General features: G+C 39.1%; 1 protein-coding gene across 22 annotated transcripts in view; it reads right to left on the bottom strand.

Moving 5' to 3' along the window:
* MECOM (MDS1 and EVI1 complex locus) overlaps positions 1-26,588 on the bottom strand; it is a 552,947-nt gene that overhangs the window by 48,995 nt on the left and 477,364 nt on the right. For 12 of the 22 annotated variants that reach the window (XM_072807999.1, XM_072808000.1, XM_072807991.1 and 9 more), the window contains one exon: positions 10,903-11,037. In XM_072807999.1, coding sequence (XP_072664100.1) covers positions 10,903-11,037 — 135 coding nt within the window. Of the gene's footprint in view, positions 1-10,902; positions 11,038-12,246; positions 13,175-13,273; positions 13,595-14,026; positions 14,165-14,313; positions 15,351-26,588 lie in introns of those variants that run through there. The other 10 variants (XM_072808007.1, XM_072808009.1, XM_072808006.1 and 7 more) reach the window with 5 other exon arrangements.

Here is a 26,588-nt window from a genome sequence, read left to right on the forward strand (position 1 = left end):
CAAAACCACCAGAGCAACAAAGACAACAACAAAACCAAGGATTCAATTCTGCTCAATCTCAATCCAATGGGGAAAAAACTCACACAAGTTACCAAGAACTGTGAGAATACATATCTTTAGAGGGCATATTGCTTTAACTATGTTGGTTTCTTGCAGGGTATTTGACATTTCAAACCGAGAAAAACTGAGTAAATGCATATCTTATAAGATCAGCAGAAATGTGCATAACTTTCACGGTATTTATCTATTTATCTTTTGAAAAGCAGAAGACATCAAATTTAAGTATGTGCCTCTTTATTCCAGTAGGTGGCTCTAAAGTCCAATTGTTTATTTTTCTATAAAAAACATCACAGCACAAATTGTGCTAAATCCAAAAAAAAAAAAAAAAAAATCACTCAGTGAGGAGTGTTTTCTGACTACTTTCTTTCCTGTCAAAATAAAATCTTTCTTTTCCCCAATCAACAGTAATTTAATCACGTTAAATTGGTTTATAGGAAATAATGCCAAATGCAAAATTTTGCTAGAATGCGTTATAATATAACCTAAGATTCTTTACATCTACCCATAGATAGACTCTAGACTGTCTTAAGAAAATTACTCCTTGTTGTGTGTTATTTCTACAAAAAATCGGTGTTTTGCAGTTTGTATCTTATTAACTCTGCACAGTTTCCTGGTTTTGGAAAGAATAAGAGGGATCCTTTAAGAGGGATAGCTCTGTTCAAAAAGTTTATCAGATTGAGAAAAATTACTGTGCATTCGCCTTTTTTCCCCCTAAACCTTCCAGTTAAATGCTTATAAGCACCCTATTTCATTCTGGAGTTCTGTTTCCCCTTAGAAAACAATGGACTTCTCTCAACAGTTTGAATCACCTCTTTTTTTGGCATCTCTCAAAGGTTTAACTTATTAGCTTCCTTTCCAACAACATGTTGACATTTGAATTGTGACATATTAGAACTTTTCGGTGGCTTCTCGGAAATAGTGAGGTTAAAGAGACAATACCCTGAAAGATCGTCACACAGTACAATTGTCTCTGTTGGGGAACGCTGCTTAGACACACACACCAGGTCATTTTAAGAAAGTATTATGATATCATGATTTCTTTGTGGTCCAGTATTAATCACGTCTCTTTTAATTCCATTTTAGATTTACTCAATCCAATGTGAACAGTCCAAGAAACAAAAGAAAATGATAGGTATGTTGTAAGTACACAGTATAGAGACAATTCTCTTTGCAGGGACATTGATCACCACGGTAATTCCCTGTAAGTGTCCAGACTGTCATGTGAAGAATATTGAGTGCATAAAAAATAAAAGACATGGAAGAGTGTTGATGTTGGCTTTATTTACTGGAGGTAAAAGGTGACATTCCAGGCCACGAAAGGCAAGGCAAAGCAGAGTGGGTTTTAACTTCAGGGTGTTCTTTTCGATTTTAAGTGAATTTTTATGGTGCTCATGAAACTGAGGTTTGAAAAGAACTGGCAAGCACCAGACGTAATGAGGGCAGATTCTGGGCACGCTTCCTCATATAGCAATAAGAATGTGCCTCAAAGTCCCATCTACCACACCCTTAAAGATCTAGTGGGTTTTTTCGAGGTGTTGCTGCCACTTGTGATCCTCTTTATAACTCATCTCTTAGGATCTCCGAGAGATTCGGTAACATTATGTTTTTCCACCTATAATTACAACGACCCAAAAATATAATTTGAATGCTCGAATCCAGAGATGTCTGCATAGGACATTAATTTATGTTCTAGCAATAATAATACACTCTACAAGCCTTTGAGAAGCAAGAGGAGGAGTTTAAACAAAAACATAATGACGATTTGTTGCCTCAAAACAATTATGTGGAGGAATGATGGAATGTCATCTTGGAGGAATCAAGACTTTCAGAAAATAAGGTATCACATCTCTGCTTTTATATGATAAAAATAGGTCTTTCAGCAAATAAAAATATAATAAATAACAGAAGTGATTTAAGTAGCTTTTCCCCACAGGTTTGTACATTAGGTATTCTTGGCCATGCTCATAAAATATATAACCATAATGTCTTTGAACTCAGTGTATTCTCAAAATCTCGGCTCTACTGCAGTCCTATGAGTTATATGTCATCTGAGTTACGTACCAGAGGCAGAGATCCTACCAATGTAACCTCTCTGGTTTTTGTGTTGGGGAAAAATGGAAGGGAATCATTACTCTGTTGAATTCTCCTCTCCCATCAGGGGAGGGGGGTTTATGGAAAAAGCTATCTACATCCAGAATAAAAATGTCCTGGATCTGGGATTTTGTGATGAATTCAAACTCAAGTATGTAAAGAGGGACTCCAAAGTCTCAAAGACTTAGAAAAAGTTCAAATTGATACAAAAGGGCTGTCGGTTTATTATTTTGTTGTATCTCTCTCGGAATCCTTTATAAGAAGGAAAAAACTCAATTCCTCACAATATAAGTTGAAAGATAAGAGGAAGGAGCCCTTAGAGAATAAGATAATAGGAAGATATAAAAATTCCATTCTTTTAAAAGTCATGATAAGTATTTTTAAAGTGTGTTAACTCCTCTAGAGTTTTCTCTTTGGTAGCAAGTAACAAATACCAGAAATACACCATGTTATGACCGTGACCTGTGTGTACATTTGACACTTTTGAAAGTTAAGGTGTTTTTTTTATTTTATCATATAAAAAATTTAAATTTCCCAATATCTTCAGGTACTCTTTTTATTCTTCCAAAAAGCTCTATTTCTATCTTTGTAAGTGTGAATATTATATCTTGATCTCTAGAAGACTCATTTATAAGAATAAATATTTATAGTAACTGTTTTAATAGATCATTTCATAGTTTTTAATTTTCTAAGTTTGCTAAGATAGCACAGTAGTGGAATTTCTGAATGTTTTTTTTTTCATTCCAAATCATTTGAGCATTTGAAAATAAAACTAGAAATTCCCCAAGCTGTTCACTTTTACTAGTGGTAAAATTCATGATTTAAGGCATAAATGTAATATTATGTACATCTACATAGGAATTACTCCAAACATAATTAAATGTATGTATTTTAATCAAACCTTGAAACCAGTTCCAAATGCCAAAAGAATATCCGTTCAGTTAATATTCACAAGGCTAAGCTAGGGATAAAAGGCAGTGGTGATTGGATTTGATTTAACAAATTTTAGACTTCCAAAAGATATATTTTCATACAATGATATATATAAGTATAAATGTGTTTAAGTATGTTATATATTTTTATATATAAATATATATATATAAATGTGGCAAAGTATACACCTTGGGGAAATTTTAAATTTGCATAAAATATGAGCAATCTCATACTTTATGTACTAATGTAAATGAACATTTAATGGCATATGCTTAATTCTAATTATATATCATATAAGCGATGTATAATTATATATTATATACAGAATGTTGTATATAATATATGTTATATATAGTTATATATAGTTGGAATTGGAATTAATCCTATTTTATTAAATATTTCTGTTCTTTTGTTATTTAAGTCCAGGAGCACAAGCACTAAAAAGAGTATGGACGCTTACAAGCATTCCAACAGGAAAGTTAATAGGCTATAAAAGACTTCAGACGAATTCTGTTTTATACTGTCAAGGCCTGTGTTCAAACTAGTCCTCCATCAAATAGACAATGCTACTATTTGTATTTATAAATGGTAATAATGTGGGTTCTTGTTTATTATCCTATAAAATAGAAAAATCTAGAATCTGTCAGACCAGACTTACAGTCTAGTTTGCTATGCTTGGATCAATTTAAAGTATTGTGCTTGTACTATTGAGACAGAAGAGAAATTCAGTGCACAGGGGGGAAAACAAGAAAAAAAAAAAGGAAAACACATCATTTACTTTTAAAAAGATGAACAAGGCCTCATTGTTACAAACCCCGTTTATTTTTCCTGGTCAAGCACTGAAGTTTTATTTATGCTTAATAGACTGCGTTTGGCATGTCTAAAAATGACAGAAGTGTGAATTATGAATGACCTTCAACCTATTCAGGAAGTTGTAATAATTGAAATAATAGAGAAATGTACTCCCTGCAGAATCTGTACTGAGAGACAACTTTTTCAGACTATTGCTGTCTTCTCGCTTTGAAGTTGACAGTTGATTTTTCCCTCTTCCAGCTCCCAACATTCAGCCTGAATGCTTTATTTTCTATACTTCATGCAATTTAGCAGTCAGCAGACTAGGAAAGGCTGAGTGGAGCTTTAACATTTGGAAGCTAGGTGGGAGGGGAGGTAGGTGACAGTTTGCATATCTGAACAAAGTCAACATTAGATATGAACACATCTGTCAGCCTTGGTGCTGCAGAGAGTTAACATCAGGTTGCCAAAGACAATGTGTGCATGTGTTCTGGCTTTAGAAAACACGGTCTGGAACCCATAGCAATGTGGGAAACCCCAATGTTCAGGAGGACAGGAGTAATGTCAAGCTTTTAGTCTCAACAAGAGGGACTCTATTATACATTCTCAGCCTAACTGGTAAGAGATAATGAGAAGTGTCTTCAGGAGACAGAGAGACTGATTACAGAACAGAGAGACATTTGTCCTGCAGAATGGAAGCTTTATCATGGCCAAGTTCTGCCAAAGCAAACCACCCTCAGTTTCCTTAATTTCTCCAAGGAGATGGCTTACCATATCCCTCTTTAAGATGACAGTCTAAAGACTAAAAGATATTTTGAGAACTATGAGGTACCGTCCTCCTACATCCAAACAATATGTATCCACTGGTTATTTTCAGGACAAAAATATTACCGGAGGAGAGGCTTTTTCCTCCATTTTTATCTCTTTATTAATAACATGAAGAGAAAGCCAGGTATAATTTACTGGATGACACAAAACAGAGAACTGACTGTTGGTTTTAGTTTGTATAAATAGAGCAGATGATAAAGATCCACCAATTATTGTATCTGGAGCCTACAGTGTACCCAGCCTGGAAGCCTTGGAAGTTTCCATTAAATGACCTTTAAGGATCACTCTACAGTTCCCACAGAATTATCCAGTAGGCACCTGTCTTAAATGTGGCCATTTCATGTAATTCTATGAAAATGGATCATTCTGAATGGTTTCAGCATGCCTGGGAAGACTTTCATCATTACACGATGAGGAAGCTAAAGATCACATGTTTGGGGTTTTTAGTAGGCTGGAGGTTTTCTTGTGTCCTTAACCAACATGTTTTCCTCCTTGATGGATCTTAATGCATTCTGATGACTATCTTTTCGGCACCATTCCAGAATTAGCTGGACTCTAGCATGGATGTGATGCTCTGAGATCTTCCTGAATGACAGGTGTTCTACACATGCAAACACTAATTACTTAAAACGTGCACAGAATACTTCAGGTTACCCACTTTTTCAACTTGTGTGACGGGTGAATCTTCATAAAACTCCTAGCCTGCATAGCGTTATGGCTGTTTTCTGTCCTGAGCATCATTACTTGAGGGAAACTTTTTTGGGGGAGGCCCTCCCCCCCAAAAAGTGCTGTTTGTCTTATTACGTGAATATCAAATGGCAAACTATGCCTGAGATAGTTTCATCTTCGGGTGAAGGAAGTAACTTATCAGCCAGACAACATCCCCCCCAAAGTCAGCCTAGGCCCTGTTCACAAGGCCAGTCTCTGGGTATTGCCAGCTGGCACTCATCTTAAAACAGCAGAGCATAACTTTGGTATAAAAGTGGAACTTGACTTAAAAGGAAAGCAAAGAAAATGCCCAAAGCCAATAATAATTTTAACATCAAAAGAGGTCATAGAAAATGTGGACAGAAATCCTTGTAAAGGAAGAGCAAATTAACAAATTACCTGACAGTTGACGCAAACATTTTTAAAAAGTGGAAAGAGGCGAACAAATTACATTTTGCTTTCTACATAGCTGCTCTTCCCTGCTTTTTCGCCCAAATTGCATTAATTGAATAATTCAGGAAAACATTTTTTTTTCCTCCGTAAAAAGCCAAAGAAAATAACTTGATAATTGAGCCCATAATAAGCTTGCAGTAATAATACTGGCCTAGTGTCACGGCCGTCTTGATAGAACCACTGACGTGGACCTAAGGAGAGGGAAAGTGGGTGTGCCAATTCAGCCACGATCGTCCTGGAAGCAGTTAAAACTTTATAAGGTAAAGCACAAACGAGAACAATGCCTGTTCCAACTGAAAACACTGTCGAGTCTTGCTGCCGTTCATTAACCACAAGAGAGCTGGCAAAAACCCGAGTGAATGCTGACCTTCAGCTCTCTGAGGGGCGCTCGTTCCTCTATATCTTATTTCTTCAAAATATACATCAGGCATTGGATAATCTCTTATTGACACATTTCTTTTTATTCGAAGTGAACAGCAGACTTCTCTTATTCTACTTACTAAATACCAGCTGTCAAGGGCCTGTTTAAAAATGAAAGGACTTATCACCTTGTGTAAATGACAAGATTAATAATGTCTTGGGTTTCTGAGAACTTTATTCCAGTTATAGACCATGTTAAGGGCAGGCCAGGAGTTTGAGTGAAACCCTGTTCCTCTCCAGGATGCAGAACACATACATACATATGAAATGTTACCCACCCACCCCCCCCCCCGCCCAAGCACACGCCCAGATCATTCTCATGATCAAGAGCGGAAAGGCAGGTCTTAGGTCTAAAAAGTCAAGTTATTATGAAACGTGCTTTAGTGACCTGTCTGATTACAACCAATGTGGTCTCACCGCGAAGAGGTATCAGAGGAAAAACTGTGTGCAAAGAGCTAGCTATTGCAAAAGTACCCCAAATTTGCAAACATAGCATGGAGATAGAGAACTGGCCTTGTTTGAGGTGCATAAGGGGTCTGTGGGTCACCTTGCCTTTGTTCAAGGTGAAGGTACAGAAATACAGAGGTATGAGGGAACTTATCAAAGAGTGGAGGGAAAGGTAAGAGCAAGGTGAGACCAAATCTAAAGCAATGTGCTACATCCACCCCGCAGAATAGTTTGTAAAGTTATCTACAAACATCAAAGGAAAGGACATCAGAATATCCAGGAAAAAAAAAAAAAGACAGAAAGAAAGAAAGAAGAAAAGAAGGAAAAGAAAAGAAGGAAAGAAAAGCTCAACAAATCAACTAGACGTTTGCCTACTTAACATTAAACACATGGGTGTTTCCAGATGTAAATGAAATTCAAAATAATTAACTGTTCTCACACTTCCCTTACATATTTGGTCCTCCTGAGAACCTATTCTGGAAAGAACTTTCTTCACCCAACTCTCTGCTTTTCCTCCCAGTACCAGCTCTTGGTCCTGAAAGCAACCGGGGGCAATTTCAGACTGTTAAAATGTAAAAATATTGAAGCATTGTCTGTCTCAAGAAAAATTCCCAGCTAAATGCCATGGGCACAGCAGTGTGGCTCTGTAATATTGTACAGGAACTTTGAGGAATATGGGGAAAATAATTAGGACTTCAAGGATAAAGAACCTTGGATATTATTATAGATCTTGTGTTTTATGGCTTGAATGTGATTGGAGCTTAATTTACTAGTGTCTTTGGTGTGGCCTTCTTCTACAAAGATAAATTACTATAGTTAACAGAGTATTTTCCAGAAGGTGGTAAAGGCTAGCAGCCAGGAGCTACAGCTACTTAGAAATTATGATTTTAACCGTTCATTACAGTGTTTTCAGAGTTGCTATCTCCAAAAACATCACTAACAATAATTTTGAAAACATGAAGAAACATCTAAAAACAATAAGGTTGAGTCTTTCTAGGAAGCATTAGGAAAGAAAACTGCCACAAAGCTCACTCTGGCCTGGGGGGGGGGGGGGGCAGGGAGGACCCTGAAATAAAATAACTTGCAGAAATCTACTGGAAAATTCAAACTTGGGAAAATCCCCTCAAATAAAATGCTTGTATAGAGGTATTAGGAAAATGTTAATCGCATAGCCTTTGTTTTTATGAGACAAACCAGATGACATCCTTTTTTCAACTTTACTTGAAAATCAAAATCCGTGCTGTTTCTAAGTACTTCTTTACCCCTAAACAAATCAAGTATGGGTTTTATCCAGTCCACATGTTTTGACTGTCTCACTATTACCAACCTGTCTTATCATCTCAGCAAGCACATTTATTCTCTTTTACAGAATTCCTCTACATCATTATAAAGCTGATCCACATTGATTAATTGATCCACATTGATCTTTAACATCAGAATTTCTAAAAATATCATCTTTGCAAAAATGAGCTATAATTTGTAAACCCTTGTTTTGTTCTGGGCCATCTTTTCCCTTCTTTGTGCACCATCATAATTATTGTAATGACTAGACTACAGTTGAAAGATTCATCTGACATCCTTCTTCCCTGTAGCCCAGGACTTACGCCTGTCTTCTTATTAAAATTCATTTTATGTAAACTTGAGCTCTATCTAAAAATTGGAGCAAAGAGAAACACTTTTTTTTTTTTATAGTTTCTTGAGAGCGCTTCATCTGCTATTGTGTTGTACAGGTGAGTTGATATTGCTCGTGTCTAGTAATTATTCCTGGTCCAGGGTCTCTCTTTAAGGACATTAAATAATATCTCACACAATGTGATGAGTTGTGCTTATTCACCATTTGGCAGCTCTCATTCCTCATGGAAAAGAGAGCAGAAAAAAAAAAAAAAAAAACCCAAAAACAAAAACCAGACCTAGAGAATCTCTTAGGTCAGCTCTTTCTTATATCATTGTACCTGGTCTACCATTCACATTTCAAAGCTGTCTGAAATTGTAGTCTTAATTAACTTTTAGAACTATGTATACAAGCTTATAGAAGAATATGTTTATAAAATATGCATACATTATTTGGGTATCTGTTCTCTTTTGTCTTGTCAACTGGGCTAAGTATGATTGTATGCATATATCGCCTATCATACAAATCTGACTTTTACCTCTGACTTTCCTCTCTCGTTGTTTATGGGTGAACTTACTTGACCATGTAATGTCAATTTCACAATTATGTTATTTGATATGTACTCTGTTACCATCTTAGATTTCTGCCAGCAAAATACATAAATTTAAAACGAGTGCTTACAGAAATAATAGGTATGTGTCTAATATTGGCCTTTTATGTTTTTTCCTGATTAACAATTTCCCCTGATTTCTTCAGTTAAAATAAGTAAACATGCTATTCGTTATGGTCTGAAGCCAGCATATTTTCTTTTGAAAGCAGTATATTTTACAATGTGTGCCTCAAAAGTGACCGTGTTAAAAGTATAAATGCCTACCCTAGTAAGCAACCTAATTCATGGTTAGCAATAGCAAAGTAGTTTTGCATTTTTTAATGCAATCAAGATTCCCAATGATGAGTATATTTACTATAAAATAGTAGATGCATAAATATTAAATGAAAAAATGTTTTGGCCACAAGTCCCATTCTTACCCCATCCTTTCATTGGTCCTACAACAGTTTTATCTGTCCAAGGAGATAGCTCCTATTGTCAGTAGGTATAGACAGCAAATAATTATTATGATATAACTACATTATCTCCTCTTACAGCTACCTTTTGAGGTCCGTCAGCTCCTTTATTGTAGGAAACATAACATGAAAAATTCATTCACTCACAACACCTATGCATTTCCCACATCTACAAATAGTGTATGCTCAAAAAGTGTTCGCTGTTGATGTGACAGTAACTCATATGATGGACTTGGGATATTTTCTGCTCTCAATCAATAGCCAATTTAATAATGTTTTCCTTTGTCAATAATGCCTCTTGTTTTCTTGCAGCAAAGGGAAAAAATAATTGATTGGGTTATTATTTTGGATATATGTTGAAGATTTTTAAATGATACCTATTTAAACCTAATTTTACAATTTACTACCTCTTCTACAGTTTCGTCAGGAAAAATTATCTGGTGGCTGGTAAAATGCCAAAGAATAATCTCATAATGATGATTGAAATAGAGTCTTAGACCATATGACGCTAACATTACTTAACAGCTTTCAATTGGAAACATCTAATTTAAACTTTTCTTTTTCTTGGTGGTGATTTTCACAGTAAGTTTGCCAAACAACCATTTTAATATGATCTTTGAAACATATTTGATTTAGGTAACCATTGGGTTAAAAGAAATAAATGATGGACAACATAATTAAATTCTAACCCAACAGTGTTTATAAAACAAAAATTAACAGGCTAAAACCTTTTGTTGTTTTAGTTATTGTCATACTAAGTTACAAGATTCATAACCTAACTTTATTGAGTGCAAAATATGCTTCATGATATTTTCATGATCTTATTTCATAGTTATTGTTATTAAAGTTAACCTCACTGCATGGGCCTCCATAAAGCAATTTCCAGCAGTGATATTTTTTAACTTTTCACATATACAAAAAAAAGGGGGGGGGAGTATTCTGATTAACCTAAAAGTGTTTCTCATTTATAAATAGGCAAATCAATATAAAATGCACAGTCAGATAAGTCCTCATGTAGATCATACATACACACACACACACACACACACATATATATATCTACCTACTATTTCAAGTAAAATCTATATAATATTTCAAGTGTATCACTTCCAATTTCTGCACAAATTCATAAAGTGTTATTGAGTTGCTCAATACTCTCTATGAATGTTTCCCTATTATGGTGGTAAAGAAAAAAAGGTAAAGAACAACTAGCAATAAATAGCACACTGTCCTTAAATCATTCAAGCACATTCAGAAAACTGGAGCATTTATAAAGTCACAAAGTGAGTAAGCTACCCAAAAAAGTAGCACTGAAAGAAAGTAGTACTGCAAATAACTTTATTCTGCATCTTACTCATATTTGTGCATTACCTTTCACCATATCAACAAACAGGCCACAAGGGTCTACTGCAGCTCACTGTTATTTTTATTCATCAGGCTTCACTGATACTTTAGTGCTCTCAAAGAAAGACAAGAAAATCTTTACAACATACCTGGTCATTTATCTGGCATGCAACGAGGTTGTGCTGATCATAACAGCCAGCGAACCTGATGTACTTGAGCCAGCTTCCTACATCTGGTTGACTAGCATCTATGCAGAACTTCACATTGCAAAACTCATCTAAGATCTGGAAGGAAGAAGATGAGAACAATCAATTCCCATATCAGTTCATTCATTAGAATGGTTAATTGCTTGAAAATATTTTATTCGAGTGTATAGTCCTCCTTTATGCCCTTTAAAAAAAAAGTCAGACAGCATGCATATTAATAAAGGAGGAATAATAATAAGTTATCTTAGAAGCAGCAATGTACTAATTTTTAAAAAACAAAGCAATTGTACATTATTGCAAAAACTGATCAATCGGTTTTTAAAAATGCTTGTTTCCCTGTTATGCATGAATGAGTGCTATTGACTTAATTTTATTCAATGTAATTTTTACAAAAAACACAATATTGAACAGCATATATTAACCTAATACTTCTAAACTAAGTAGTCCATGTTTTAGGTTCAGATTGTCTTCCCATGTAAGTGTATACTTTCACATTTTTGCCCTTTAAATAAATTCAATTCAAAAACTTTAAAGATCATTAAATTCTTTTCGCTTTGCATTTCACTACCATGAAACAATTGAATCACATCCTTAATGGAAAAAGATAATAAGATTTGTCTCATAGATGTTTCTGCCCAAACTTAAGAAAAATAAATGAAAACAAACGATTGGTGAACACTCATGCAAAATATGGCAAACTAATGATTTAGTTAACAGCTGCCAATGCATGTTTCAATTTCACATTTAGTAAGCAAAAAGAAAAAGAAAAAAAACTGGCTTGTGAACAGGTAAAAAATATATATAATAATATTGTAATAAATTGCCACCATTATCTATGGCTGTGTACTGTTATTTTTCACGAGATTTTACATTTGGCCTATCCTGAATATTAATCATTACTTAGGACACCTTAAACAAAAATTGAAATGGGAAACGTCCCTCTGTAAGGTTTTCCACACTTAAACGCAGCTATTCTGATTCACTAGCAGCAATAATGTTTTAAACATCAATAGCAAAAACTGCAGAGCTGTTGACCTAATGGCGAGTAACTAGAAAGGGTGGTAATGTTAATGTCAATCAGTTAATGCAAACTTGAGGAAGTTTCCTATCACAGACTAAATAAGACAGCCTAGAACAAAAAATAATGAATTAAATAACTCCCACAGAACCCTGCCGTATTTACACCCATCTAAAAGTAAAAATTAAACTCTTGGATGCATAGACCAAAAGCAATCTTGCATAGAATTCAGGTAATCACCTAGTTGCAGATTCAACTCATTAACTCACCCACAAACTTCAAGAAGAAGCCCAGTGCTCTGAGGGCTCTAGTCAAGAGGCATTATGAATAAGCCTTTGGCCATGAGGCAATTAAAGGGCAATAAGTAGTCCCACGATTTAAGAAAGAAAAATCAAAACAGAAGATAGGGATAATAATTGCTACACACACAGACACCCACACAACACAAATCAGGTCGTTTTCAAAACACCTCTTCACACTAACAACAGAAAGTCTGCGTTTAAATACCCTCTCTAGTGAGAAAGACAAATGTTAACAATTTCTCATTTTTAAAATCACAAACTTTAAGTTGTTTTCCTCAACTCTCAATGCTGAGTGACTCCAATGGCAACTTGAGAAACCCCCGCCCCCCAGATGTCTACGGGGAGCATAAATAACAACAGCAATACACATTTTAAAATAGTAAAAAAGTTGGGATTTTTGTTTTGTTTGGGTTTTTTTTTTTTTTTGACTTGTTTGGTTTCTGGCTATCTTTTATTATTTGTTTTCTTGACTAGCAAAAAAAAAAGGCAGTTCTACTGACACACTAGAGAAATATTTAATGAAGGAAATAGGGTGAAGTCAGTGAAATGCAACACCAGTTCCATTTCATATTTGCAGAAAGACGTGGAAAACTTGTTAATTTCAAAGTCAAGCATCATCTATCCCCTTAGCTTTCGAGCATTCCCTTTTGCGGGGGCAGGGAGTTAAGGATTGCCTCTACTGCACATAAAAATCCTAGGTGTAATTTTATTCCGTGTTAACATTATTGCCATTGCCACTGTCAACAGTGGAATTAATTTAAAAACAGGTTCATTTCCAAAGAATGTCTTTTTGCAGATATGTTACATGGATCATTCAACTATTTCCCCGACATTAGTACCTTTCTGACTCTCCATATTCTTGCCCCAAGACAAAAATCTGAACTTTCTCCAGAAACGTTCCCTACCCCACCCCACCCCCCCACCCCCCACCCCAGCCCCAGCCCCAGCCCCAGCCCCAGCCCCAGCCCCAGCCCCCCGGGGGTGAATTATCCACTTTTGATTTGCCAAGAGAACTGCATTTGTGTCCCCCAATGTCTTCATCGTCTCGGAAATCTCGAATGAAATAAAGTAAGAACGCATCTTCCGTCATTTCAGCTAACACACTCCTGTGTTTTTTTTTTTTTCTTTAAAGCTGTCAAGTTCCAAAGATAGCTTAGAAAGAAGGAAGGAGGGAAGAAGGAAAGAAAAGAAAAAAAGAAAGAAAGGAAGAAAAGAAAGAAAGAAAGAAAGAAGAAAGAGAAAGGAAAGAAAGAAAGAAGAAAGGATAAAGAAATAAAAAAAAAGAAAAAAGAAAGAGAAAGAAAGAAAAGAAAGAAAGAAAGAAAGAAAGAAAGAAAGAAAGAAAGAAAGAAAAAAGAAAGGAAGAAGGAAAGGAAGAAAATAAAAAAGAATTCCCTTTAGGTGGACTCAGAGAAAGGCCCTTTCAAGAAACCAACAGCAAAAGGAAAGAAGGGGAAAAAAATCCCCAGGATCCAGCCAAAGGGTCCGAGTGTGACTTTCTCGCGAAGCAGCGCGCGGTGTTGGACAGCTCGGCTGCACTTGGCAAGGTGGCCCCGGCCCCGAGAGCGGCTCCAAAGTCGCGTGGCCGGTGCCAGGAATTCAGATTTTGGCAAAACCCCACCTTCTGCGTCCCTGATACCGACGGACAGACACCCGGCGGGAGGGGAGGGAGGGAGGGAGGGAGAAGCGCGGGAGGAAAGAAGGCCGGCAGCCCGCGGACAGACCCGCCGGAGGCCGGGCGACCCACCCCGGAGACGCGTCCACACCGCACCGCTGCCCCGGAGGGACGAGGAGGGACGAGGAGGGACCAGGACGCCGCCGGCGCGGGCCGCGTAGATGAGCCGCCGGGCTCCGCGGGGCCGCGGGCGAGTGGGAAGAGCGGCCGGGGGCGGGGTGGGGGGAGGCGGCGGGGGGCGCCCCGGGGAAGGGGTGCCAAGGCAGGAAACTCTCCCGAGTTACAGCCTCTGCACATCGCCAAGACTCTTTTTTTCTTTTTTTTTTTCTTTTTTTTTTTTTTTGAGAGCGTTCTCTTACCTTCAGATTTCTATGGCCTCAAACTCAGCAATAAAAGGCAATCACAGAAGAATGAAAACAAACAAAATACCATCATCGGCAGCCCCCAGCTTTCCTGCACGAAAATCCTTTCAAACGATCCCGAACCACATTTCGGGATGTTTTAAAAAAAACAAAAAAAACAAAAAACAAAAAAAAAAACAAAAAACAAAAAATAAAAAAAAAAAAAAACAAAGAAAAAAAGAAAAAAAGAAAAAAAAGCCTCGCGTCTCGATTTCCGAATAGGTCTCTCTGATAACTTTGTCCGCCTCTAGGATCTGCTCGCCAGGACCACGCGTTTCAGATTTATTGTCCGCCAACTGTGTATTTTTAAGACCAGAAATGAAGTCTCCTCTCGTCTGGGTGACCCGGGTTTGGTGTGTTTGGGCTTTTTTTTTTTTTTTTTTTTTTTTTTTTTTTTTTCCCTTTCTTTCCCCCTCTCTCCCCTTTCCCTCAATGAGCTCGGAGCTGTTCCTTCTGGTTCACATCACCTCCCTCTTTTCTCACTTTCTCTTGCTCTTATCAGCCCGATGTGTAATGAAAGTTATCTGAAACCCACTAAAACTTCTTCCCCTTCTCTCTCTCCCAGTTCCGAGGGGTGGGGTGGGGTGGGGGTAGGGGTGGGGTGGGGGTAGGGGTGGGGTGGGGGGGGACAGGCAGGAGGAGGGGAGCCTGAGAGGGTGGGGGGGCCCGGGGAGGCGAGGGCAGCGGGAGCCCCCCTGCGAGATCCTCCGCAGCGCCGTCCCCGGTGCGAGACCCTCCCGGGATCGTCCCCTTTCGCAACTCCAAGCGCAGCCGCCGGGTTTCTATTTCATGGACTGTCTCTTTAAAGAGGATCTGCTCGGCCATCCAGAAAGAACCCGGGGCGAGGGAGAAAGGGAGCTATCTCCCGCCGCCCAGAGTGATCGGAAGCCAGACGACGGGCTCCTCTTTCAGTAAATTTTTAAAGTGACAGCAGCCTCCTCTGGCGGGAGAGGTCACAAAAAGGTCGCCGAGACCCAAGTCCTATAGGGACGGACTGACTGTGGATACACCATCCCCCTTAAACATGTAGATTTCCCCGGGTAAACAACCAATGGGGAGATCTCGCCAGGCAGGATTTCTTTCCCTAGGGAAATAGCCTCTGTTTCGCTTGTCCTGAAAGCACAAGTGTAAGTGTGCGTGTGTGTGCGTGTGTGTGTGTGTGTGTGTGTGTAGATGTTGGAGAGGGGGGATGGGAGCGATCGGCTGGAGAGGTGCTTTTGGGGCGGGGGGTGTGAGGGTGTGTGCACCCAGGCTGGGGGTGGGGCGGCGCCGGAGGGGGCGAGCTTGGGGTGTAGGGTAGAGAGACACTGGCTCCTGCTCACACCTCAGTCATTAGTTCACAGGTTTCCCAGAAAACAGCAGCCGTCATGACACTGAAAGTTGACCTGTCCATTTCCAGTTTTCTGCTAAGCATCTTTTAAAAATGATGATTATTGAAATGCATCCTCTGTTCCCTCCAGTATTATAGTTAGGTCAGCTGAAGAGCATGCTGCTTTTTCAAGCCATAGTTTCCTTAAAAGAAGTCATTTACAGAATCTGAAACTTTTTTTTTTTTTTGGCATGTAACCTGCCCAAAGAGTGTTAAGGTGTTAAGGGCTTGGAGCGATGGACGATTATGAGGGTTTTGTTTGTTTGTTTGTTTGCGTTTGTTTGTTTGCCAGATTCTGTGATAGGTCCATTAAAACACCATGAACGTTTCTTAAAAAAAAAAAAAAGTGGAATGAAGCAGTTTCACAGCTCAGGTTATTCTTAGAAACTTCTTAACATTATCAACGCTGCTTTGGGGGATCAGTCGTAGTGTCCGGGGTGATGAATTAACTTTCTAATGCACAGGGTCAGTTTCCATCAAAACTTTTCAGAAACGGCCCTGGAAGAGAGAATATAGGGAATGCGTGGCCAAACCCAAAGAGCCTACGGGTGTACCTAGGGCCACCCTTGGAAAAATCTAGTAAAACCCACCGGTTCAATGGAAAGAAGTGCTTGTTATCACAAAACCCCATTCATAAAAATAAACGAACAAATCCAACTCCTGGGCTCGACAATGGGAAGTTCAGCCGAGGGAGCGGGTCGCAGGGACCCTCGCGGGGTCGGGGGCGCGGAGGGGGCGCGGAGGGGCCCGCGGAGGATGCTCAGCTCTGTCAGCAACCGGGGACCACGCCAAGTCCCCTTTTTGTTCTTCTCCAAGTGCAAACAGACGTGTACATCTAGTCGATGTATCTTTCCCCAAAATGCTGATTGGAAAACAAACAAAAAAAAAAATAGTAACAAAAGGGAGGGAGGTGGGGGGGGGGGAGAGAGAAATGACAAGAGGTGGTGACTAATTCGTTTCGGGGGCCTGTTATCTGTGACATTGAACTGTTATTTCAGATAATGGCCATTGTTTGAGGGAAAATCGCACAGCCAGCCGTGGTAGGTAGGACAGGAAAAATCCTTTGTAAATAACCTAAAACCCGGGCAGATATTCCCATGGAGCTCGGCGCTTGAGAACCTTTAAGAGCTCCCGGTTTGCTGCCACGGATTCCGGCCCTTCCTCGACTTGCCCATTGTCGGAGCCCTTTTTTTTTTTTTTTTTTTTTTTTTTAATTTAGCCATAAATTGGACCGGCTCGAGCTATGAGCTGTTCTATTTTCTTCCTGTCAGGATGAGGGATTTGTTTTATGATGCATTGTGTATTAAATACAAGTAATCTGGGGAACCGATTGCTTCAGACAGTGCGGCCCGATCAGGGGGTCTGAGAGCTCAGCGCCCCAATCCCCCCGCCCCGGCCCCCCACCCCCACCCCCTCCTTGCCCTTTACAAAAAAAAAAAAAAGCGGCTCTGAAAAGGAGGAAACGTCGGTGGGTAAACAAAAGGTCGAGCAGAATCAGCGGCAGGTCCCGGCTAAATTAGGATTCCGTGGAAAGGGCCTCCGAGTTTTTTTTTTTTTTTTTTTTTTTTTCCTTATATTGGGTTCGGGTGGGGGAGGCGGGGCGACTCTGGAAGCCCGGGCACCTGCAGGTGCGGCAGGAGGCCGGTAGATGGCGTTGCGCCCCGAATTAAGGCCCCGCGGCCGCGGCTCTAACCGCCCAGGTGCAGCGGCCGCCGCCTGGGGCTGGGACCGAGCCCGGGCCGCGGGGCCACCGGGCTGAGCCGGGGCCACCTCTGCCGGGGGCGCTCCCTCCTCCAGGCAGGGCCAGAAGAGTGAACGCCTCCTCTCTGAAACCTTGCAGAGATTTATCTCGAGGGATGGGGGGTTACTTGGCCTCATCATTATTATTTTATTAATAGCATCATCATCCGTCTTGCTCCCCACTGAATAACTGGCGACAGGGACTCAAGGAAATCATCAGAAGGACCCGGGCAAACACTAAATATTAATCTCTCTCCCTCGCTTCCCCCCCCCCCACCCGCACCCACCACCGCCTTGGCTCCCGCGCTGCTCCCCTTCTCTCCCACCCCGCCCCCCTCTCTTGTTTGATGATAGGAGATGTGCAAACTCCATATAAAGACGGAGTCACCCCGCTTTTGGACCCCGAGGGCGCAGCGGGAAGTGTCAGCGGAAGGTCCTGAAACCCCAGGGTAGGCAGATGGGCCTTGCTTCTCCTGGAAGGAGCCTCTTGCCATCTAAATGACCGTTTGGGAGAAGACCCTGGCCCACGGCCTCCCCCCGGGAGAAGTGCACCAGAGGAGGAGGCCGGAGCTGGAGGCCAAGGTGGTGGCAGGGGGGGGCCCGGGGGCTGGCTTTCCTCCCTGGGTAACTGGCTCTCCATCAGGAGGCTTCTAAAACAATAAATAAATACAAGGAGCCAAATACCACCACCAATTCCCTTTATTCTTTGGGATTTCTGGTGAAATCTGTTTACAGTAGTTCCCAGTTACAAATTAATCTGCAAAAGCCGCTGTCTGCTCAGCAGTAATCAGTAACATGCGTGTTCTGCAGTGTTTAGCGCTGCCCTTGAAATGGGCTATTAAAAATAATGGTTTTACTATAATCTCAAACCAACTTTAATTTGCAAACATGTATCAGGACAAATGATCTAAATATTAAGGGGATGGCACAGAGGCGCCCACGACAGCAAACGTATAGCTCTGGGGGAAAGCAGAAAAGAAGAGTGATTCATCAGCGGTGTTTAAAGAGAGAATCGGACTGTTCAAGCATTCTTTTCCAGAAGGAATTATTGTCTTTTCTCTCTCTCGTTCTGTTAATTGCGGCGTACCAGGAAAAAGGCATCGGAAAATATGAGGTTTGAGTGTGAGTTGATAGATTTTCTGGGAGCTGTAAAGATCCCCCTTTGGCTGATGGCAGGGCTGAGGTGGGAGAGGTTAATGTGTTTTCTTCCTGGTTTGAAAAGGGCATAAACCCTCCTCAGGCCCCTTCCTTCCTCCCCCATCCGCGAGGATTGCAGAATCTTTAAAAGGCTCAAAGATTTCCAATAAGGCCACTGGCTCTGCCTCCATTGTGTAACTGTTTATTTAAAATAAGTCAATATATTAGTTAAAGCAGTAAGAAGTTAGTGCTCCAGTATTCAAGGGATTCCCCCAAGACTGTAAGCTGATGCCTCTTTTAAGCCTTAAACTTCATGGTTGTCCCAGAAGTAAAAGTTCTGCTAATGGAGACCCTATGGGCATGGTACATTCCAGCACGTCATTAAAGGAAAGAAAAGCAGTCCAGCCAAAGCCAGATGAAATGACTGCACTGTCCACTTTTAATAGGCTTCCTGTGGACAAACAGCCCTGTAACGCTCTGCAGAGGACAATATTTAAAAACAAGACAACTTGCTGGCAGTTTTCAATACCATAAAGTTAATAAAGTATGTTCCCATTCACCCTGACATTATGTTTTTAGTTTATAGAGGAAGGCACTTTATAACCTCAGCCTAAGTAGAGTTCCCTTAATTCCGCAGCTTTGGGTTTCTTGAGGTGGCTAAATATACACTGAAGTTCAAGCCTGACATTTTTGTTTTAACACTGGGTGTTGTTTTGGGGTGTTTTTTGTTTTTTGTTTTTTTTTTTTTTTGTAGCTTTTCAAGAACGTACAAGTGCATTTTTACATTTCTCAAGTGCAATTTCATTCATGGAGATCCTGTGAAATCTTGTTTCATACAGTTCACGTCCAGAAACATGAAACAATCTGAGAAATTGACATTTGGCCGAACAATAACTGCTTGCTAATTAAATTAGCTTCATGTATAGATATTGATGTGTGTTTAAAAAGAAAATCGATGCTTCCTTTAACACATCGCAATAGGATTTCGTAAAACTTAGCCGAGACGAAGATAAGAAAAAAAATACATATGTCTTTAGGATTCAAGAGACTCCCCGTTGCTTCTCATATAAATATTTTCTCCCAATACAGAAGCTCCAATTTGTCTCTCCTCTTTCTTTCTCTCCAAATTCTCGACCACCTACAAGTTCTTCTCCCAAATACTTTTACGTAAAAGTGAGGCTTTTGATGAAGCACCACATTTAGCAAGAGAAACTAGATCAGAAAGCCATGGAATCAAAGGCAATATTTAGTTTAATTTTTAGTCTATATGTTTTCATCAGGGGAGTATTTCACAAGATGGGCTCACCTCAATTTGAAGGTGAATTCTGTGGTTCTGGGTAGGTAGACCCAAACAAAATAGTCCAGCACAAAAAAAAAATTTATAAACAAAAAGGGCTCTGAATGTCTATAGTCACCAACATACATCATCGCTGCTCAGCAAAGATATTTCTGGTCTCTCTTGATGGATTTTGTCCTTTTTAAATTTTTTTTTATTTTATTTTAAATCTATGGGTGTGGGGGGGAACTGTTGAAAAAAAAAAGAAAAAAGGAAATTAAAGGTAAAAAAAATGTAAATAAAAAATTTCCCTTGGTCTGGAAATGGGCCCTACTGAAAGCATGTTAATCTCCACCTCAGTAATTTGGTTCTCCAGGAGAAGACAGAAGCCCTGCTGCTGTGCCCTGCACTTCATAAATCACATCTTTATGTGGACAAGGTCAGGGCACCTAACAGCTCAGACATGGGCTTTTGCAGTGGCTCGAGGATTCAGGCATGTTTACTCTCCCGCTTGGCTCTCCGAGGAGTAGTCCAGCACGCTTCTAATTACTTTTGATTATTTTCATTTGCTGGGGTCAGTCTGGCTTGCCAGGACTGCTGGAGGGTTGATTTCCTACAAATCTTGATGTCTTTGTAGGACGGCACTGTGTGCGTTCAGAATTAGCACCCCGTTATTGTCCCTCCAGCATGGGATCCTTCATAACAGATACTGTGATATAAAAGTTTCCCCAGTGAACCATTACCTACTTCCTATTGTATTAATTAACTACATAAGCGTAATCACCTATCTGATCTTTTTCTTAAAAAAAAAAAAAAAAAAGGCAGGCGACTTTCTTACCAGTTGAGTATTTTATAGTATATTTGGCCAGGATGAAAGTGAATTTCCTTTTTATTTATTTATTTTGCTTTGACTTTAAATATATTTAGTAATGACTAGCAGGTCTTTGGAAACTAAGATGAAATACTTTGCTGAGACAACAGCTCGAGTGAATAAATTATTATAGTCAAAGATTTATTTCCTAAACTCCAATTAAGACTGCCATATTTAAAGTATTTTTTGTTGGGCTATTTTGATGTATTTCAGTCCTAAGCTATTACGCTGAGTGGTTATTTTGTGTCTAAAGCACAACAACAACAAAAAATTTATACCAAGTTTAAATGAAAACACTGTTATAAAATAAAAACTTTAATGAAATATGTTTGAGTAAAATTTTGGTTGAGAAAAAGAGACAAAATACTATTGTTTTTCTCTTCCTTATCCACCCAAAGTAGAAGTGCTTAATGATCTGATGTGTATGCATTGAAAGAGGCCTTTAAAAAAATGAACAAATAAATATTCACAGAAAACAAAAAACAAATATTCACCAAAAAATACATAACATCGATCTGGTTTGTTTGGACAGTAAGCACTGTAGATCACTGAGCAAAAATTACTATTGTCTTTTCTTTTTATGGATGATAACTTGGATCATGATTATAATTAGTCTCAAAAAGCCAAAGCCCTCACTCTTCCTAACTTTAGATCAAAGAATGAAATGCCTTTAGAATTAACCTCAACTCTTTTGGGAATTAACTTTTAATTACTTTATTAATTTTAATTAATATAATCTTTCAGGACACATTATGCAGTAACTCTAGGGTCAGCTTCTTTCCCGAGTCTATAAAAACACCATTTCAGAGTGCTTCTAGATTCGTAATTATGTGGGGAAAGTGAGTTGGAAGACCTTTGTCTACTCCTGTCTCCACTCCTAACTATGTGCCTGTGGGTAAGTCACTTAACCTTTGAGTTCGGTTCCATGAAAGTTTCATAATATCAGCCTACCACGAGTTTTGGGAAAACAAATTGGGTAATAAGAGTGAGAACCGCTCTGAGTTCATGGGAACAGGTCAAAATACTGCACGTTTCACAGTATTGGTGTTGGTATAATGGGCTGGAAGAGACTTACATACATACACGATGAGGAAGACAGTCTAGTCTATATTTTGAGGAATGGCAAAATATAAGTATTTTTCTACCTTTTTTCTTCCATTCCAATGTCAGTTGCCCTAATCCTTACCCTGACCTACGGAAGAAAAGAATTTTAAGAAAAATGTTGTTTCTCTCTCAAGCTGTGCTGCCCCCGAAGATGTCTGTCTCTGTCTGGCTTGCAGCTGAGTTTGTTCTGTCCCCCCCACTGTGTTCTCTGCCAATCAGTACGAAGGAGACCTCTGAGGCAGAGGTAAAATGCCAAGGAGACTCAAGATCCCTAAAAACCAGGTTAGGAATCCATACACAAACACACACACACACACACACACACACATCCGGATGACTTTTAGGTTAATATTTATTACCAAGACCAGGAAATTTATTCTCTACCGTGTCCTCTGGTAGACTTGAAGTGCCAGGGTAGCACAGATAGGGTCTATCATATTTGTGTCCATTGCCCAGAGCCTTATTTAACACCAAGCATACAGTAGGTATTCAGTAGATGTTTGCTGAAAAGAGGCATCAGGACCTTCCTTGATGTTCATTCCCACCTAACTTGGATGCCCAGCTTGGATGCCTCTTAACCTCTTGTCTGAATTATGGCAATGACCTCCTAAAAGATCTCTGACCATGGCTCGCCTTCCCACCAGTTTATTAAAGCTCAACACTGTTCATCTTCCCAAGCATCAGCTGTTAATCGCTACCCTGCTTAAAAGTCTTCAATGGGTTTCAGCTGTCTAAACGTTTCAGCATAAACTCATTCCATTTTTTTGAACATTAGATGAAGCCATATATGTAAATCACTTAGAATCATGGACGGTGCCTCGCGTATGGTCAATCAAAATAGATATTATTATTATTGATTACTGAAATAATTGTTACTATAGCCATTATCGCTCCTCAGCCTGTAATTCATTTTGCCTTGATTATCTTGGATGAAATCTTATCTGCCCTTCAAAGACCTCCCCTTTTTATGCCCAGTGATTGCTACCAACCAAGCTTGACCTTTCCATCATTCACCCCAAATCATCCGTGCTTCTCTCCTGGTTCATAGCCAGTTCTATCTTACCTAGCGGTAGTATCTATAATGCTTTTCAGTGTTTATTATTAAAATCATCAAAAATCCTCCTGAAGGGTCATTATAAGATTCTTAACGATGGAATCAAGTTTTATTCGCACTGACATCTTCAGCAGCATCTTTTCATTATGGGCTGAAACCACCTTTGAATTTCCCTTGCAAGACTGAATTAATTATGGCTAGATGTATGAGGAATTGCTGCATTAAATATCCAAGCAAACTAGCCTACTTAACATCCTCCCCCATGGGAACCAACCGAGGCACTGATAAGTCTCTTTTAGGGAATTTAGAGATAGAAATTCCTGCCACTGCTACTTCCCAGAAGCAGCACTTCCTTGCTCCCCATCACTCAAATGTCTGTTACTCTAACATCCGCCCTTTACCTGAGTGCCAGCCCTGGACAGCATCTTGGGCTTTTTCCTTTCCCTTATCCCCAGTAAACAATCATGGCTTTGGTCAGTCCATTCACTTGTTTCCACGGGGCCCTCACCTTCCCACTGGCACTGACCTACGGGAAGCCCTTGTCATTGCAGGCCTGAATTTCGTGACTGCTTTATACTGCAAATTAGCCTTCCTGAAATAACAAAGTTATAACAATGTTTTGTCTTACTTTTAAAATAAGGTAAAAAAAAAAAAAAAACAAAGAAAAAAACACACTAATAAAGATCCCAATGGCTCCTAATGTGTTAGAAAATAAAGCCCCTAATCCCAAATGCAATCTCCTCTCTAATTTGATGTCAAATTTATCTTTCTAGGCCTGTTTCCTGATTCTTCCCTCTAAACAAATCTTCAGCTCTGGTTAATAACTAGGGATGTGAACAGAAGCTTTTGGTCCTTTAACTGTGTTCATGTGGGCCCTTCACATTTCTTTGATAGTCACAGCATTCAGGAGATGAAACAATAGAAATAATAGTTCTATTTGTCAAGCTCATACACAGCCCCCCAGGCACCCTTCCTTGAAATTCTTACAGTACCCATTGTTAAAATTGTTCACTAGTCAGTCATCCTATCTAGGGTCATTTGGAATATTTCTGTTATCTGCCAATCTACCTGTAGGCTGTTTAATGCCAAGAAATACCCTTCACGTGAGCATTTTCTAATCGGTGCCTGGTTAACAAGTATTCCCTGAAAATGTGTTCTGTGGTTAAATAAGGTGATAACTCCCATTGGGGCTTCACAGTGAACATCAACATGGTAAATGCTCTAGGACTCTAAAAGTCTAAGAAGTCCCTCAGTAAAGAAACCTTTTGACTTGTTTAATGGGGCATCAACAAAAATATTTAAACATGTATGAAAGCCCCTTCCCCCTTCCACTGGGACAAGTAAGGGAAACAATTTTATGTTACTTTGCATCCGTTTCAGCAAAGCATATAAGTATTCTTTTAAATATTTTTTCTATCAGTTGACTTTTTTAAACTCCTGATCAAAAATGTTACTACAAAATTGTAATCAATGAATAAAAACGAAATCAAGCCTCAACTTTTCATTCAAATTGAAAGCGTTCGGAAGGTCTATCAGGCTCACAAGAAAAGTAGGTTATCAGTAAGCTCTAGCCAATTGATCCTCGCCCTGTGAACTGCTGTAATTATATTTGAGAGTATGGTACGAGAACCTTCCAAAGGAATGTGTATAATCTCATCTCGAAATCAACCCACTCTTTCCTATCCTCTTCCATTAAAAGCTCTTCTAAAGCATAGATTTTACCATGGGCATATTTACACACAATGTTATACATTATTTAGGCTTTTCTTAATAAGATTTGGCATTATCTAGATCTGCACTTCCCCAGGAGGAAAAAAAAAGCAGCAAGTCAATCTCAGTTTAAGGATGCCTGAATTAGATGTTTAAGAATTTGCCTTTTTTCCAGTTTTTGATATTGGATTCATGTGTTGTGCCTGCCGATGGCTGCCTAACCACTAAACTAAGTGGACATTAAATCAGATGGCATACAAAATTACAGGAATTTGATCTTTAGATAAACCACAAACCTTGATGAACTAACGTTGTTCCAGATGAATTAACTCATCATCCTGAGGAACAGGCCATTTCACAGGAGCGACCACACAATCTTCTCCGTAAAGAACACTAATGACTGTGATTAATTTGTGATCTATTGGAAGTGCTTGCTTCTAACTAGAGAGGCGTACATGAAACAAAGGGGAGGGGTGGTAGGCCAATTCTGACCCCAGAATTAACACTCCACTCCAAAGCTTTGACAGTACATGCTGGTTATGATGTGTCCGTTACAGAATTATTAAGAAATAATCAATAGGTTAAGCTCTTGTCAATGATTTAGTGAAACATTTATCTTTTCTCTATGTTGGAAAGTCTAAAATTCCAATTTTGTAACATCGATGACCACAGCCAGACCCAATAAAAAAATTTAAAACCCCACAGAGCCAGAAAAGTGTGTTAGGCTTGCAATTCACTGAATGGGTGTCACATCTCTTTTAATACATATCACAGGTAAAATGTCAAAATATTCCAACAGTTGGTTAAAGTACCAATGAAATCTCAGTATCATTATGAATATATGGACATTGAGTTCAGCCATGGTTTTAAAAGTATCTGTCTGTAAATTTTGTTGAGTCAATTCTTTAGCTTCAAATAAAATCCTATATAGCCTGTCTCTAAACTCCAGAATTAAGTACTGGTCAATTTCCAAGATGCAGATTCTCAAAGGTATTTGTGTTTTGGTATGCAATTCTTGGCTGGAAAAACGAATCCAGGCTAGCTAACGCAGTGCCCTACCACTAGAATGGAGAATGCCAGAAGGGACATGAATGGAAATACTTAGAGAGGAAAGAAAAATACGCACCCTGATTCACACATAATTTCTATCCCCATATGATGTAGACTATAAATTTACAAATAAAACATGGAACCCAGTCATAAGATGAAGAAAATTGAAATTAGCCTAGAAAGGTAACATCGAAATGACTACAGATTTTAAGTTTTCAACTCGTGCTTTTGTGTAATATCATACTACATCTTACACACTTTTATGTTTCTCCTTCCCACTTCCACCCTTGAATCTAGCAAAGTTCATCCATCCTCAAAAATGGGTAGATGAATCAAATTGAGATAATTCATTAAGTACACTTTAGCTATGGAATGTGTTTGCATTAATTTGTGGCTTTTGTTGTTTCTGCAGAAAGCATCATAATAAATGTCTATCATTTCCTGTGCATATCACTTCTGAAATATTTCAAAAAAAGTCATTTAAAGGCTTTATAAAATCTATTTTGCTAACTTTTAATCTTGGGAGGTATAGTGGCAATGTAATATATACGTTGTCAAACTACTGATGTTCAACTTTTCTGAAGAGAAAGAAAGGAGAGGAAGAAAGAGAGGAAAGGGGGATTCAAAGAAAGAGAGAGAGAGACTGAATGATCTTTTACCCAGGAAAGAGAATGAGGTGGAGACATGAGTCATCTGTTCCCTCAATAGGAACCAGGAATTAAATGTCTTTTTTTTGATGAGTATCTTGTGTTGAGTGTGTAACTCTCAGGTTTAGAGATCATGTATTTTTCACACCATGCAGTATATGAATGCAAATACTATACATCCGTTTCTCTGATGCTTCACCAAAGCCAAGGTAACTTGCATCAACACTGGTAGTTTAAGGGCTGAGCAAGAGAAATTTTGATTACACCCGATTTCC

This window comes from Canis lupus, chromosome 31 (assembly GCF_048164855.1).
Source record: "Canis lupus baileyi chromosome 31, mCanLup2.hap1, whole genome shotgun sequence".
In the NCBI taxonomy this organism is placed as follows: Eukaryota; Metazoa; Chordata; class Mammalia; order Carnivora; family Canidae; genus Canis; species Canis lupus.